This window comes from Cnephaeus nilssonii (assembly GCF_951640355.1).
Source record: "Cnephaeus nilssonii genome assembly, chromosome: 10".
Lineage (NCBI taxonomy): Eukaryota > Metazoa > Chordata > Mammalia > Chiroptera > Vespertilionidae > Cnephaeus > Cnephaeus nilssonii.
Genome location: NC_137081.1, coordinates 43,386,172 through 43,403,370, shown reverse-complemented (window position 1 = coordinate 43,403,370; position 17,199 = coordinate 43,386,172). Strand labels below are relative to the sequence as shown.

The following is a 17,199-nucleotide window of genomic DNA, read 5'->3' as shown; positions in this document are numbered from 1 at the left end:
GGTCAGATTTCTCTATTTCCAAGCACTGCCTTCCTGCATAGTGACTTTCAGTGCTCTCCTTTTTAAAGAAAATTAGTTACAGAAAACGAATCTCTGTACTTGATTCATCTGTGTGTCTGATGTTGCCTGGTGTAAAGACATTATTCGTAGGGGACTGTGGTTAAGAAGGCAGCTGGGACAGACTATCTCCTGAATAACCAGCTTTCTGAATATAAACATTAAAACACCTACTAACGCCCTACTGTAGCCTAGGGGCAGAAATATGGAAAACTCCACAGTGCTGCAGTTCCCATGATCTTTGAGATAGTCTTAAAAGTGTCAAGGATTGAAATGGTAAAAATGGAAATGTTTTGTACTTTTTTTACTTTTAAAGCAGGACAGAATTGTAGTTCTGAAAGGGCGCTCGCTTGGTTGACAGGGAAACAGACTTGGAGGGTCATTTGCTCAGAGCCGCATGGGTGGCCACTGCGAGGGTGAGGCTCACGCCCTGGTTCCTGCAGCCCACCTTCCCCTGCTGGCAGGGTGCTGCCTGGGACTCATCTCAGGCAGCCTATCTGCTCAGTTACGTGTCAACACCACGCACATCCAACAAAGCAAGTGTTTGGAAAGCCACTCTTTCTAGAGAGCCTTTCTTCTTCTCATGGTTCTAGAAGCAACTCCTGCCTGTGCCCCCAGCTCCAGTTGGGAGAATAGTCTAGATTTCTGTCACCGTATGCAAGAAGAAAAATGAATCCAATGAACGGGTGTCCTACTTCTAAGCAGTTTTAAATTATTATTTTAGGAACTCAATATAAAACTTTCAATAGTAAACAAGAGGTGAGAGGGATTACTGTGTTACATAAGTGGCATAACACATTTTCCCTAATATTTCTAATCGTGGGGAAAAAAGCAAGCTATCAATATTTTTAATTTCTAAAAGCAAAATTTAATAAATTAATAAATGCATGCCAGATAAAAACACAAAATTACAACTAAAACCCAATAATTTAACAGAAAATGCTCTGCGTTGTATTTTTTTATTGGCATGGATCATTTACTAAAGTAACAAATCTGAAAACATTTTGCTTTTTTGCTGGAAAGAAAGTACTATGTCTGAGAAGAACGAAGAGAACCCGGAAATAAAGCATTGGCGAAAAGTAGGCATATGTTCTAGTCTATGGCAGGGCAGCGGCCAGAGGTGCTGTTCTGTCCATTGATGTGCATGTTTATGAAAGCGTCAGACACCAACGACAGAACCCAAGCGAAGTCATGACAGGTTCACTCTGCGAAACATGCTGAATTACAACCACAGACTACCCAGGACGGAGAGCGGTGCAGGCTGCTGTCTCCTTTGTATGGGTCCCCTTGCCAAACGGGGCTAATCATGCAATAGCCTGAGTTTCTCTTAACATGATACACACCCAGGGTTACTAGAACTGGAAAGCGTATGGTCACTGTTTTACAAGGACAGCTGAGCGGTGCTACAAAAACAATGGAAAGTTCCTTCATTTTAAACTGGTTATATGCCCAAACTGCTAACCAAGGAATAATGCAGCTAGGAGAGCCAATTAAATTACTATAAAACATTCCTTCATCTGTAAAACACTTCTTTTTCCTCTCAGACTAAAAATCTAAAATAAAATGTCTTCATTTTTGATGAGCAGCTCTACCACCAGTCTCTGATACCGGATATCGTTCAGTGCAGCCATGGCGTCTAGTTCCGGAGATCTCATAAGGGTGGGGCCGAACACAATCCCAAGGTTTTCTGCATTCATAAGGTTCTCCTTTTCATGGAGGGTCACTCTGAAAAATACAAGCAAAGGAGGACGATTTTGTGTAAGCCACGCGGTTCTTCACTGTGCTTTGGAACAAAATCAAAAACAAGGTGTGTGTGGGTTTGGTTCTATTTGTGGATTCTCTGGCCACAGCCTGAGCTGCAGGGATGTCTGAAATAGCAGAGAAGGAACTGGGTCGTCCTGATGGTTCCCTCAGCCCTCCCTCCCTCCTCTTTGGCTATCTGGTTTCCTATAGATTATTTTTGCAAGTGTTAGGGGGAGAGTGGTGGTGACATTGATAGGAGATGGCTCAGCATAAGCAACCTTGTCAGAGAGAGTGAGTGTTTATATTTTTTACTGCTACACTGAAGGCACCGAGACTACAATGTGAGAGTTATTTCTTCTGTGTGGAGTACTTAACTGCATCCATGTATGAAGCAAACTTGAATTTACAAGTGAAGCTGTAAGCAAATGACATCAAAGTTTTAACTCATGGTGCTTTTAAAGAGGAGAAACGTGTAAATATTAAAAGCAGCATGAATTAAGTATTCATTTCTGGATAACTCATGCCTAAAGGCATACAACATAGATGTCAAGTTCTGCTATCTTTTGTGTTGCTGATTGGTCTTATATTTCAAAACCCTAAAACCACTAAATCCTGGTCATATAATTTTGAAAACATTGCTTCAACTGGTAGAGATTGACGGTGACTGAGCAGGGAAATAAAGCTCCATCATCATCAATCACTGTAACACATTAAACCAGAGTAACAAAATATTTCATTTTCCATTCCTCCTTTACCCCTTACTTTACTCCATCGTTTTTTTTACAGCAATATTTAGTGCTGGCAACATCAATCCAATAATCTACAATCCCAGCACCAAGTCTGAAGTGCCTGTTTTAGAGAAAGAAGAATGATCCTTCTTGTGGGTTGCTTTGCTCTTTATTATGCTAATGCTAGTGTCTCTACAGCTACAACCTTTCCCTTTCCATAGAAATGAATGCATGTCCTTGGCAGGATACTAGTATTTCTAACATATTTGCCAACACCTAGTGCAACCGTAAATACATTCCTGTTAGAATCAAGTGTGTGTTCAGCTTTGTAGTGCAGAATATTTTTAGCATTCCTTCTTAACTTGTGCAATTTCACACAAGACAACAGAGCTTGTGTTTATTCATTCAATGGATCATTTGTCCTTTCTTGCACATTTGGTTTCATTTCATTCTTAAAATGTGGATGCAGCACAAGTTAAGCATTGCAGTCTGACTTGCCTCTTCAGATGCGCCATGAGGTACCGGAGGGTCTCGCAGTGAGCGGGCGGCAGCAGTTTCAGTGCCTCATGAAGGGTCTCTAATTGCTCATCAGGATCCATGATTTCTAAAGGAGCGAGTTGAATGAATATGAAGGAAACGTTAATAGACAACTGGTATAAGTGGTTCATTTCATCCTATTCTGTTTTAAAACTGGTAAGAAATGCTTTCTCACAGATCCTTGCCTTGGAAAGTATTTTTAAGGTTCAAGCCTCAGATTTCCAAAGGCTTAGTTTCAATGTGACAATACCATTTACTTGGACTTTTGGGGAGACCACCCAGTTTTTTCACTTGAAAGTCTTGAGTCTGGTAACTATGAAAACTGGCCATTGGATATATAGGATGTAACTATGGAAAATTCAGACACATATCTACATACAAATAATAACTTACACACCCAAGTGAGGTCATCTCAGAACATTACAAACATATTTAAGGAATGCTGCATTGTTCAAAATATTTTGAAAACCCCCTTTCAGAAAGCAACAGTATAGAAGCTATTGCATCCCTTTGCCCCTGCATCCCCTGTTAATATTTAAGCTTTTTTCTTTTTCAACCAAGAAATATATCATCTAATGTTTACTTCTTTTATTGATTAGATTTAGTTTTAAATTACTATGTGTTATCTAAAATAGTTAAATCTGCCCTCAAAGCACAAAGATACTCTACTACTTAGAAGATTCAGAAGCCACATGCAGACTCTGAAGCAATGCCACATGTTCTGAGTGACAACAGGGTCCGTCAAATAAATGGGACTCTTTCAAAGGTGTAAAAGGTGTAAACTTTGCAGGGGCACATCTTCATGTGCATGTTTTAGTTCTGCTGTGTTGGCCAAAAAACCAGCACACTCCTTTGAGGTTACAGATCGCATTACAATAATTATTTCCGGAATCAGAAGCAAGAGATATCTTTGGAATTCTGTGCTCTCATTTAGCACATTTCCCGCATCTACCCAAACGTCATTAAAGATGGGGTGCCTTTAAATGTTTGGTTTCAGGGCAACTGCCAAGGGACCCAAACCAGAACAGCAGCTGTGAGACGCTGGAAGGCCACATCTGACCAGAACCTGACCGTCAGGACACAAGAATCCCAGGCTTTCAGATTTAATAAAATAAACCAACTCAGAGGAAATGTGCTGGAGTCGGGTAAAAACTGGAATGACATGAAAGGTTCTCAGTGTTGGCAGAGCAGATTTGATAAATTTCAGAATGTAAACAGTGACTGAAGCTTTTTAATTCAAAGAAACTTTGGCCATTTCGCAATTTCTGCCGAAGCTTCCCCAGAGCTTCTGGTTCATTTCTTAGGGATGAAGAATGTATTATTTGACATTTACCAGGATAAATAATGCATGGTCTCTGAACCTTGAGGCCTTTAAACAGTGCCACTTAATAACAGCAATTCCAGATACTGAAATTCAATCACTTAATTTCTAAAATTAGGAGAAGAAATTCCATTTACTATAGAAACCTTTAAGTAATTGGAAACTACACTATTCTGAAAATTTAAAAAGGAGTAGTTTAGTTTTCCTTTAACTTCCACACTTAGTCCATGTAGGGAGAATCTTGAGATGGTGTGAAGTTAAGGGCAGTGTTGGTGGGATGGAAACAAACACAATTCCCGGTTCATGGAGAGCTCACTCTCCCTACGGGAGGGTGACTGACAATAAATAAGCATATGTATCTTTTAGTTTACACTGTATTAGAAGGAGGCAAGCGCTATGGAAAAGGCATTGGATGTGCTGGGGAGGAGGGTGTGTAATTACACATGGTGTGGTCAGGATGGACCCGAGGCAGTGGGGGGACGAAGCACATAGAGATAGATCTGGGGAAGGTGGTTCCAGGCAGAGGAACAGTCAAGCAAAGATCCTGAGGGAGAGAAGGCTGGTAATGTTTGAGGAAAAGCGAGGAGCCAAGTGTGGCCACAGTAGAGTGAGCAAAAAGGGTAGGAGAGGATGAGCCTCGCAAGGTTAGAATTTACTGAGAGAAATGGGAAAGTCAAGACCTGACATACCTTTTTCATAGTATCTCCCTCTGGCTGCCACATGGGAAACAGATGATGGGAGGGGCAAGAGTAAAAGCAGAAAGGTCATTCCAGTAATAACTGCAAAAATCCAGGTGAGGTGTGACACTGGCTTAGACCAGGTGGTAGCAGGGAAGGTGATAAGAAATTGCTGGATTCCAGGAATATTTTAAAGGTCGAGTCCATAGGAGTTACTGATGAGGGATGCATGAGAGAGAAAATCAAGAATGAGCCAAGTCTGGGGCTTAGGTAACGGGGAGGATGGACCCACCGTTAACTGAGATAGGAAAGATCTGGGTGGAGGAGGCTTCGTGGGGAAGAGGAAGACATCTGAGATGCCTTTCAGACCTGCAAATGAACTGCTGCCTTGGATTAACCTGCTGCTCAGGGAGAGGTCCAGATTGGAGCTAGAAACCTGGGAACCTATGACAAAATGCACTTGAATACACTGATATCAAGTTAACAGAGACTTACTCTGGAATTCACTTTTCTTTTCCACTTTGAGGAAAACCTTTAGCTCTAAGAAGATCACAGCGTAATTTAAGAGGGAGATAGACAAATGAAATGCATTCAGAGGTGATAACCACCATTCCTGCTTTGAATATATGGAAGGCTTGCACATGGATGAGGGGGATACCAGGACCACTGCCAAGGGGAGGGAGTGTGCACCGTGGGCTCTAAGACTGTGGAATCTGTCACCAGTGGACTGGCTGCCTGGACAAATGATTCTGGGGTTACTGGGTATTTAAAAAAGAAAGTCTAGTTACATGACTCCTTGGAGTATGTAAAAACTAAGATTCTGTGGTTCTCAATTATAAAATTATGTTTACTCATTGAACAAATATTCACGGAGCATCTATTATGTCAGCAAGGAGCTGCACGGGCGCTGGGGGAAAATGAACATGAGCAAGAGCCCTGCCTGGAAGGGGCTGCAGTCCAGAAGGGAGGACAAGAATGAGCGTAACCTCTGACCGGAGGGAAGACACTCCGACGGGCGTCCAGGCGAGCCTGACATGAACACAGAGGAGAAAGTTGGCCGAGGCGGAGGGACAGGTGAGAGAGAGATGGCATTTGAGGGAGGTCTGGAAGGATCTGGAAATACAACACTGGGGGGGGGGGGGGGGGGGGCAGGAAATAAGCACTCTGAACCTGGACCAAGATCTAGTTAAAAGCTCTTTTTAAATGTTACATTCTTTAGAGAGAATCTCAAGTACAAGAATAAACGTAGCCGAGCAGAAGCGGGGAATCTGGGCAGAGCGGGCTCTAACTCCCAGGCTCCTCTTCGGGACGTTCACGCTGCTTGGGAACCAGAACCCTGGGCTTCGTTCCTGTGTTTATCCGAGTCACTCCCGGTTACACACCGAGTCATGCAGCTTCTCTAGGATCTGGGAACATTGCTCTTGGACCCCTTGGCCAGGGGAAGCGTTCCAGGTCCAGTACTCCAGGGCTCAGCGCTGGCCGAGCGGTGCGCATGTGTGGAAGCTGGGCTGAGGAGCGGCCCCGGGGAAGCACCTGTTCCAGGCCTTCCTGCTGTACTGCAGAGATTGCTTAATTGGTGGGGGGAGGAAGTGAGCAAAAAAGTGCTGGGGAGACCAAGACTTCCAGGTGGTTCCTAAGGGAGCATGCAGGGGACTGTGCTGTGCGTCAAGCCTTTCGGTGGGATGCCTGGCCTCCTCTGCCGCCTTTATCATTTCCTGCAGCCACTTCCTTCCGCTTTCAACCAACAGGAGTTCTCCACAGAAGGCTGCAACAGCAGAGCTCAAACAGCTTTTGCAGGAAGAAGCTTTAATATGAACTATGACTTTTTGTTGGGAAGGGATGCTACTAAATGCCAGAGATACCCGAGACCTAAAGAGTATGGCCCAAGGATTTTTAGGGGCTAGAGATTAAAAAAAAAGTCCAAGAGCACGTGCATCCGGAAAGGTCAGCTAACCATGTCCTTCTTTCAGAAGGGGCTCCTGTCCTCTGCCTGCCTTCCTCCCCTGTGCAAGGCTCTGCCCCCTACTCTATCAGGCGACCCAGGCAGCACGCAGACCGGAGAGAGCGAGGGCTGTGATGTTAGAGATGTGGGTTTGAACACCATTGCCACCTCTTCCAGTGATAGGACTTGGACAGTTTACTTATATCCTAAAACATCTTCTTTATAAAATAATACCATAGGCCCTGGCTGGATAGCTCAGTGGGTTAGAGTGTCATCCCAAATACACCAAGGGTGAGGGTTTGATCTCCGGTCAGGGCACATAAAAGAGTCAACCAATGAATGCATGAATAAGTGGAACAACAAATCGATGTTTCTCTCTTTCTCCCACTTCTATTTCTAAAATCAATTAAAAGATAAAATAAAATATCATGGATGTAAAGTATTGAGCATAATGCCTGGCACCTAGTACTGCTCTATAAATCTGAGTTTTTCTTATCTTCCATATCTGCCTATACAGATAGGAGAATGGCTGTATCTATGCGTCTAAAGAATGACACGTTCTACTCCTAAAAAAGACAGGTACAGGACACAATGTTCCACAAATAATTATATCAACATCGAACATGCAAAATACACATTTATGTTGTGTGTATGTGCTCTGCTAGGGTTTCTGTTGTCATAGATATCACACATGAAAATAGTCGATTTTGGCAAGTCTATTATGCTGTGCTTTCGCGGGCTCTCTGGGGGGTGAGCGGAGGCTTGCTGCTTTTGGACAGGTCTGTTTCAGACACAAGTCCCAGAACAATGACGAATGGTTTGGAAGCATAAAGAGGGAGATTTTCCTGAGCCACCAGGGTGGGTGTGGGGAAAGAAGGTGAGGTATTTGGGAGTGCAGGGCTCAAGGCCTTGAAATCCAGTAAGCGAGGCTTGGCTTTTTCTTCCAAGTAGCTGAGGCAGTGTGCAGCGTTCGGAATCTGGGTTTCCATCACTGCATTGTTCTCTGCTAATTGGCTGCCGTGGGTCAGGCTCAGAAGCCAAGTTGTAGTTTTGTCCCAAGCAACACGGGGACAGGAACACCATCTAGTTGAGCCCCCAGCGTGGTCCTGGGCATCACAGCAAACTGGGGTGACTGAGCACCCCTTTGGGAGGTGTGTGTCCAGTGTTTTCCACATCAATGCCAATCTGACCAATCTTGATGGGAAGCAACGCCTGCCCCACGAAACAAGAACCTCAGCAATAAATCCAGCCCCAAATGAGAAGAGTTAAATTCCTACGGGAGAGATCTAGGGCCTTTCAGGCTCAGAAAATCTGTAAAAATCAGGGCAATTCTCATGGCTGTTCTCTACATGAGAGCTGAGCTGACCCGCAAGAAATGAAGGCTCCACAAACCACAAGAATTCTCAACAAATGCTCTGAAGGGGAAACTAAAAATTAAAACAAGTAAAGTTTGTGCTTCATGAAATCTCAAACTTAAAGAGCAAATCAGTGTTACCAAGGAAGTTATATTTAAAGATCAAGACATGTGGCTTTTAAGAGAGACAAGCAAACGACAGAAATAGCCTATCTTTTCTTAAAACATGGTAATGCCGACAGTTAAAATCTGTTCAGAATTCCCTTAAAAAAAAATGGAGCATGAATTATAGGTATGATTTTTTTTTTGTACTATAAACAGAATTTCGCAAATGAGCCTTTGCTTTTCCTCATTTTCATCTTAACGAGAACTTAAAAAACAACTTCTTACATTAACCAGTGCTCCTTAAAGTGGGATCTGTGGACCAGTGCCAGCTTACACACTTCTAATGGCCCATCACAGAGTGAACATGGGAACTGGGAGTGAGAATTTAGAAACTTTTATTGAAATCTGACGGTAATTTTTATGCTCGCTGAACCTAACAACAAAGTAGTTGATCTTGTTTTTTTAGTTTTATTTTTCCAGTTATTTTTATTTTATTTTACAAAGTACGGTCCGTATCTCAGGGGCACTGGTAGAAGCCTTCCTTCGGAGAATGAGCGTTAGCTAGCCCGTTACCAGGAAGCTTCTGGTGGTAGACGTTACAAGTCACTCGTGTTGGAGAACAGTTCAAATTCTTGTGAGCATATATATAACCACAGAGAGGGTGAGGAGGATATTTAATGAAATACATTCAAGATACCCAGCAGAGAACCCCGGGAGGAGGGGTGACCCAGGAGAGGCAGGCTGTCAGGGTGTTGGGGTGCGCGCCTGCATACTTACTGGCGGACTCTATGAACTTGGGGTAGGCATCATACGTGATGAGTGGAATCGGTAAGTCCCTGAAGTAGAGTTTCAGCGCACCAGTGATGATGTTGATATCTTCATATACGTTCACAGAAATATCTGCTTTCTCTCCATCTTTGAAGGATGTTAAAAGAAAGAAAAGTAAATATTTGGATCCACAGCACTGTTTTTATAAATGACGTATTTCTGTGTACAGTTTTTAAAGATGAGCAATGCTCCCATTTTTAACATCAGCTTCAGTGTGCTAGGTTATAGAAATGATCAATACTCTGTGAAAAGCAAAATCTATTTTTTGAGTTTTCTATTCTAAAGTTATTTTTCCATGTTACTTATGAAGTGAAAATCAGAAGAGAACTCGGGTCAAAAGAAATATATTTTTTAATTTCATGGCTGCTTGAGAATTCCCAGGGGACTAATATGGGATTGCTGCTTTTCTTTTTAAAATAAACACAGAGAATGTGGAAAGTGACAACAGAGGCACTCTTAACTTACAAAAGACCCCTAGCACCAAAGGTCTCTAGTCTTTGTGCTTTCGTACCACCCCAGGCTCCCACACAGAAGTTTGGAGCTTGCCTGAGTCCGAGGGGTAAAGGAGATGGTGAGAAGAGAGTAAAACAAACAAAACAAAACAGAACCATAAAGTGTTGAAACAACAAGAACAGAAGGCATTACAAAGTGGAGGGACTTTTAGAGGTGCTGGGCCCCTCAACTCCCAAGCAAAGCTACCTTCCTTCAGGGCGGCCTCCCCCAGTCCCCTGGCGTTTAGTACTTTACTTGGTTAAAACACCTGAATTTTCATCTACTAAAGATTTAATTTGCATCCACTCTGAGCTAGAGCCTATGCCGGATTTCTTTGCTCTGTTTGGTTTATGAGAGATTTCTATGGATTACACAGCAGCCTCTTCACCATACACCTATCAGGACGGCTACAATTTAGAACCCTGATAACGCCCAAGGCCCGCAAGGATGTGGAGTGACAGGAACTCTCCGTCACTGCTGAGGACAATGCAAAAGGGAACAGTCACTGTGGAGGACAGGCAGTTTCTTGCTAAGCTAAACATACTCTTACCACCGAATCCAGCAACGGTGCTCCTTGCTTTTTACCCAAAGGAGCGGACAACCTGCGTCCACCCAAAACCCTGACACATTTATAGCAGCTTTACTCACAATTGTCAAAAAACTGCAAGCAACCAAGATGTCTTTTTAATAGGTGAATAAATTGAGGTACACCCAGACAATGGAATACTTTCCAGCTATGAAAAGAAATGAGCTCTTGAGCCAAGAAAGACACAGAGGAATTTTAAATACAGTAAGAAAGTAAAAGAAGTCAGTCTGGAAAGGCTATGTCCACTGTGGGCCCAACTACAGCACATTCTGGGAAAGGCAAAACTATGGTAAGATCAGTGGGTGCAGGGGCTCGGGCAGGAGGGAGGGATGAAGTGTACAGCACAGGGGTTTTTATGAGAGTGAACGTTCTGTGTGATACCGGGATGGTAGATACATGACTTCACACATCTGTCAAAACCCACAGAACTGTGCAATGTAAACAGTGAACCCTGATATAAACTATTGACTCTAGTTAATGTGTCAATATTGGTGCACAAACTAATAAATATATTGTACTAATGCAAGATGTTAATAGGGGAATATTAACATCTTGGGCCAGAGCATGAGAGGAGGGATTACATGGGAAATCTCTGCTCCATTTTTTTGGTGAACCTAAAACTACTCTAAAGGCTATTTATTTATTTTTAAAGCAGCCTCTTTTAAAATGCAAATACCTTGGCCTGTTTGACACTCACATGAGTGTCAATGAGATCACCAGTGTCCATCTCTCACACTTGGGATGGAATAAAATGCAGGGGCAGTACAAATCGGGATAGACTGCCTCCTGGAAGGAAGGCAATTATTTAAAGTGAGCCCGCCATGAATGCTTCACGGGGCGGCCGGGGGAAGCATGTAGGTGCTGGGCCTAAGGATCTGCAGAAAGGGATGCGAGCACAATGGGAATGTAGAAAAATGACTCTGTCAATTTTTACTCAGAAAAATAGTTTCCTTTTCTTCTGTATTTTTCTATGAGAATCCAGATTTCAAATATCCTCCGTCATTATTGGCTACAGTACCATTTTTGGTTTGGAAAGTGAAGTCACAATTTCTAAGGTTCAGCTACCTGATAGTGTTGACCAGAATGTGGAGGTTGGTCTGAGAATCTTCTACCATTCAGACAATTCTTTCTATGGGAAAATACTGTGTTCATTGCGTCTCAGTCCACTCTCCTTTCACTTACTCCTCTCTAAGCCACAGCACCTTTCAGTGCCTTGACAGGTCAGCCTCAGGGCCTTTGCACAGACTCCGATGCTGTCAGGGCCTTCACACAGCCTGTTTCTTTGCTACCCAATCAACATACAGCCAGCGCCTACCCATCCTTTCAACGTGAGCATAAACATTTCTTCTTTGGGAAAGCCTGTTCTGGTCTCCAGCATCCCCCTAACCCTAACAGACTAGATTAATTCCCCAGTTATTAATATTTTCCTTTATGGCGTCTATTAAAATAAAAATCAATAGCCATTGTGTGATTATTATTTAACTAGAGGCCCGGTGCATGAAATTCGTGCATGGAGGGGGGTTGTCCCTCAGCCCAGCCTGTACCCTCTCCAATATGGGACATCCCTCTCACAATCCAGGACTGCTGGCTCCCAACTGCTTGCCTGCCTGCCTTCCTGATTGCCCCTAACCGCTTCTGCCTGCCAGCCTGATCACCCCCTAACCACTCTGCTGCCAGCCTGTTTGCCCCCAACTTCCCTCCTCTGCCAGCCTGGTCACCCCTAACTGCCCTCTCCTGCAGGGTTGATCACCTCCAACTGCCCTCCCTTGCAGGCCTGGTCCTTCTCAACTGCCCTCCCTTGCAGGCTGGGTGCCTCCCAACTGCCCTCTCCTGCTGGCCATCTTGTAGTGGCCATCTTGTGTCCACATGGCAGGATCTTTGACCACATGGGGTCAGCTATATTGTGTGTTGCAGTGATGATCAATCTGTATATTACTTTTTTATTAGATAGGATAAAGGCCTGGTACAGGGGTGGGGGCCAGTTGGTTTGCCCTGAAGGGTGTCCCGGATCAGGTGGGGGTTCCCTTGGGGCATAGGGCGGCCTGAGCAAGGGGCCTGTGGTGGTTTGCAGGCCGGCCACGCCCCCTGGCAACCCAAGCAGAGGCCCTGGTATCTGGAATTTATTTTCCTTCTACAACTGAAACTTTGTAGCCTGGAGCGGAGCCAAGCCTGGGGCTCCCTCTGAGGCCGGCAGCCATTTCTATTGGGGTTATAATTGAAACTTTGTTGCCTTAAGCGGGTGGGCCCGGCCAGGGTGTGCGGAAAGCTTTGCTTCCCCTGTTGCCGGAGGCAACCCTGGCCTGCTCTCTCAAGCTCCATTCTGCCGCCATTTGTTTGAATTTGTTTACCTTCTATAATTGAAACTTTGTAGCTTGAGTGGAGGCTTAGGCCTGGCAAGGGCAGGCGGAAAGCTTGGCTTCCTCTGTTACCTAGGAAACCTTGCTCTCTGTGGCTGTAGCCATCTTGGTTTGGGTTAATTTGCATGCTCGCTCTGATTGGATGGTGGGCGTGGCTTGTGGGCGTGTCGGAGGTATGGTCAATTTGCATATTTGTCTATTATTAGGTAGGAATTATTAGGTAGGATGTGAGCCCGCCACGAATGCAAGGACCAAGTGTACATAGTTAACTGCTGTATCTAAAGTAAAGAACGTGGTGCCTGGCACACAGTAGCTGTTACTTAAGTGTTTTTGAATTAATGAATCATGGGAAAGTAGATTTTAAAAAGCTAGGAGCCTAAAATATTAATACTCTGGGACTCACTATGCATACTATTCTCAAACTGGTTCCTTTAAAACCTGCTTTTTGAAAAGCATCTCTATATTCTCTTACATCTATTTAAAGTAATATAAATGCATTCTGTAATGTGATTTCTAGACACTACATTCTAGGGCGTGGACGCAGCAGCACAGACTGTCCCTGGCCGCTTTATCACTGTCAGCCCTTGACTCTTCAGACAGGGGCTCTCCTGCGGGGGTCTCCCTGGAGGAAGGCTCAGGGTTTTTGTTGGCTCTGACCTTCCCACGGACCTCTCCCTGTCCTGGGCACAGAGATACTTGCTGTTCCACTGGGAGATAACGCATGGCAAGGCTACAATGGCATGTGCTGACCTCAGCGTAATTCGTGCTCCATTCAGTGACCATCTCCTAAGTGAGGGGAGATTTTCCAAATTCTGCCTTTTTACTTAGAACTGAATGAGTTCATCCTAGCATTCTATGGATCCTGCCCTTTCCCCGCGGAACTCGTTATTTCAGGGCTGTAAGCCTCCCAAAGTGCTCAGCTGGGTGGTCGCGGGTGTGGCAATACGGAGCCAAGGGGAGCTCTTCAAGCTTTTCCAAATCCGTTGTCGGTGTTTTCAGAGCACAAAAAGGCTGTCTTGTATTTTTAATGAGAGAAAACTGCTGCGATTCATTTGCTTTCTGGGCCCAGAGGAAACATTCAGTTTCTTTGTCAGTGTGAGTTGGAGAACCCTGGCCAGTGGCTGGGGATGGACATGCTACCTTCTAGAGGGAAAAAAAAGCCTCTTTAACCTTCAATTGGGCACTGATTCGGGACTCTTCTTGATGCTTATGTGGATTTCGCATACTGTTACTTCGTTTTATCATCTTTGACTTTATCAAACTGTTGGGCTGGCCTAGATTTCCTCATGTCAGATGGGCAATAATACTTAAATTTATTTTTGTCTTCTGCCTGTGTGGGCTGTAAGAGCTGTGTGATGGGAGCGGAGGGCAATGGGACTAGAAATATGTTCTTGCACAGGACAGAGGCTCTTTCTGCTTCACTCCCTGCATTCATGGTGACAGGTCTTCTTTGGTAGCACCTTATTCCAGTACTTAAAGACAAAATGGAGACCCTCAGGAACAAATCTAAATGTAAATGTTAAAGACAATAGGCGACTGAGCTCTTCCTTGGCTGGGCTCCTCCTCCCACAGCGGGGTGGGTCCTATGCCAGAAGGTGGCTCGCTCTGCTACTCAGAGCTTCTTGTCCCCACACAAGGGTCAGGACCTGGGTCTCCCTCAGTCAGAGCTGGTGATGAGGATGCAGGGAGGCAGTTAGAAGGGCCACTCAGACTGGGAAATCTGAGATCTGCAATCACTTAGATGCCCTCTCCCATTGTCCCCATGTTTTTTGGTAAATTAAATTGCTTGGCATATATTTTAGTGAACTTAGAACCAGCCTTGGATATTGAAATACAGGTAATGTAGCTAAGTTTTATGCTTTTTTCCCCACCATGAAATGTAAGAGTTTAATACAACCGAGAAAAATAATTTTAAAAATCAAAAGCTAAGTCTTTTTATTTGATATAACAAGCATCAATGGTTCAGAAAAATAATGCAAAGAATAACGTAAGGTATTGTGCGTTTTTGGCAAAGAGTGTTATTGCCCTGAGTTAATGAACAGGCTGAAGAACATACCTCTGTCAAAAGCCATCTTGACATCTTCAATGAGATCACTAAATCCTGACACTCGGTACAGTCCTTCAGAGTTAAGACCTGTGAATAAAGCAAAGGAGATCATCAGTTTCTTTAAAATCATGCCTTTTCTTCAAATTTTAACTTCTTGCCATACTTCAGGCCGAGGAAGTAATGTGTCAGAGAGAATGATAAATATACATGTTTAGAAACCTCTTCACCTTTTTCTCCTGAAATAAAACCATTTCACTGACAGTTCTTTAGCTCTGACCTGCTGCCACCTGGATATTTGTAATCTGGCTCATCACTCTGTCTAATTAGATCAAAGATGTGAAGTCTTAAGGGAAATAATTCCTCACCCTAATTATACCATAAATTCTTTTACATAACAGAAGACTAAGATAAACTATATTAATAGGCCCATAGCAATTTTTCCCAAGTGAGAAAGAATAATTAGGGTGCAGCTCTGGTTTTTGGCCTGGGATAGTTTTAATAGAGCATTACACCTTTGCTTCTCAGACCCAAGGAAAAAAACACACCAAAAGACGGAACAATGAATTGGTATCTACATGTCAACTTTTAGACATTTATGGAAACATCATCCATAAATAGACTTTTAGGCATATTTCCTATAACTGGTTAAATGTACCTAAATGTATCTTGAAATGAAACTGTTTAATTATTTGTTAGAGTAACTCCTCTCAGACTTTCAGATCATTTGCCATCTGAAATCATTTCCCCTAAACTTCAGAAGACAACGGGGTTGTGCAATGAGGCACCCAAAATAGCCTTAGGACTCGCACCCCTGGTGAATTACAATCGCTCTGAACCACACGGGAAGCGCCTCACCTCTAGATTCAATTTCCCTGATGCACATGTCCACCACCATCGGCCGCTTGGTGATGTGGGCTTTCACAAGTGTTGTGAGGTCACAGCTATACACCTTCTTGACATGTTTCAAGTCTGGCTTACAGTCATTTGGGACCATCTTGGAACACTGCTTATGAACATTCAAACCACAATCTAAAAAAAGAATGAAGAAAGAAAAAATTCATTATTGTTTTAGAGTTTTGAGCATTCTGAACATTTTAGCAAAAGACATTCCAGCTTGAATTAGGTTTAAAAGGGAACTAGCTCCCAGCAGACCCTATTTTTCCCATCTCTTCTCTTACAAAACTTTTTGAATTTTAAGTCAGAAGACCAAACTTCTAGCTCAGGCTTTATCATTTATTTGCTATTATGATCTCAGGAGAATACCAACCCAACCCAAACCAAATGAGTAAGTGTTTAATTAAATATCTATAAAATGTAATATTATGCCAATTAGCCAACTAAAATTTTATCCATTTATTTCAAGTTACATAAAAATATACTTAATGTGGAATATAACTGCATTTTAATATCTAAAAATAGGGAGTTATTATTTACTAGAAGCCCGGTGCACGAAATTCGTGCACGGCGGGGGGTTGTCCCTCAGCCCAGCCTGTACCCTCTCCAATCTGGGACTCCTGGAGGGATGTCCAACTGCCCGTTTAGGCCCGATCCTGGTGGGATCGGGCCTAAACGGGCAGTCGGACATCCCTCTCACAATCCAGGACTGCTGGCTCCCAACTGCTTGCCTGCCTGCCTTCCTGATTGCCCCTAACCGCTTCTGCCTGCCAGCCTGATCACCCCCTAACCACTCTGCTGCCAGCCTGGTTGATGCTTAACTGCTCCCCTCCCAGCCTGTTTGCCCCCAACTTCCCTCCTCTGCCAGCCTGGTCACCCCTAACTGCCCTCTCCTGCAGGGTTGATCGCCTCCAACTGCCCTCCTTTGCAGGCCTGGTCCCTCACAACTGCCCTCCCTTGCAGGCCGGGTACCTCCCAACTGCCCTCTCCTGCTGGCCATCTTGTGGTGGCCATCTTGTGTCCACATGGGGGCAGGATCTTTGACCACATGGGGGCAGCTATATTGTGTGTTGCAGTGATGATCAATCTGTATATTACTCTTTTATTAGATATAGAGGCCTGGTGCATGGGTGGGGGCCAGCTGGTTTGCCCTGAAGGGTGTCACAGATAAGGGTGAGGGTTTCCTTGGGGTGTGGGGCAGCCTGAGTGAGGGGCCTGTGGTGGTTTGCAGGCCGGCCACACCCCCTGGCAACCCAAGCAGAGGCCCTGGTATCTGGAATTTATTTTCCTTCTACAATTGAAACTTTGTAGCCTGGAGCGGAGCCAAGCCTGGGGCTCCGGCAGCCATTTCTGTGGCAGTTAATTCACCTTCTACAATTGAAACTTTGTAGCCTTAAGCGCGTGAGCCCGGCCAGGGTGTGCGGAAAGCTTTGCTTCCCCCCTGTTGCCGCCAGCAACCCTGGCCTGCTCTCTCAAGCTCCATTCTGCCGCCATTTGTTAGAATTGTTTACCTTCTATAATTGAAACTTTG

General features: G+C 44.1%; 1 protein-coding gene across 5 annotated transcripts in view; it reads right to left on the bottom strand.

Annotated features, from left to right (window-relative positions):
* Nucleotides 1-997: 997 nt before the first annotated feature.
* Nucleotides 998-17,199, bottom strand: part of CHN1 (chimerin 1) — a 162,978-nt gene continuing 146,776 nt past the window's right edge. For all 5 annotated transcript variants that reach the window (XM_079782394.1, XM_079782398.1, XM_079782395.1 and 2 more), the window contains 5 exons: nt 15,630-15,803; nt 14,784-14,861; nt 9,242-9,379; nt 3,027-3,132; nt 998-1,782 (listed from right to left, as the gene is read on the bottom strand). In XM_079782394.1, coding sequence (XP_079638520.1) covers nt 1,611-1,782; nt 3,027-3,132; nt 9,242-9,379; nt 14,784-14,861; nt 15,630-15,803 — 668 coding nt within the window. In that variant the 3' untranslated portion in view covers nt 998-1,610. The remainder of the gene's footprint in view (nt 1,783-3,026; nt 3,133-9,241; nt 9,380-14,783; nt 14,862-15,629; nt 15,804-17,199) is intronic.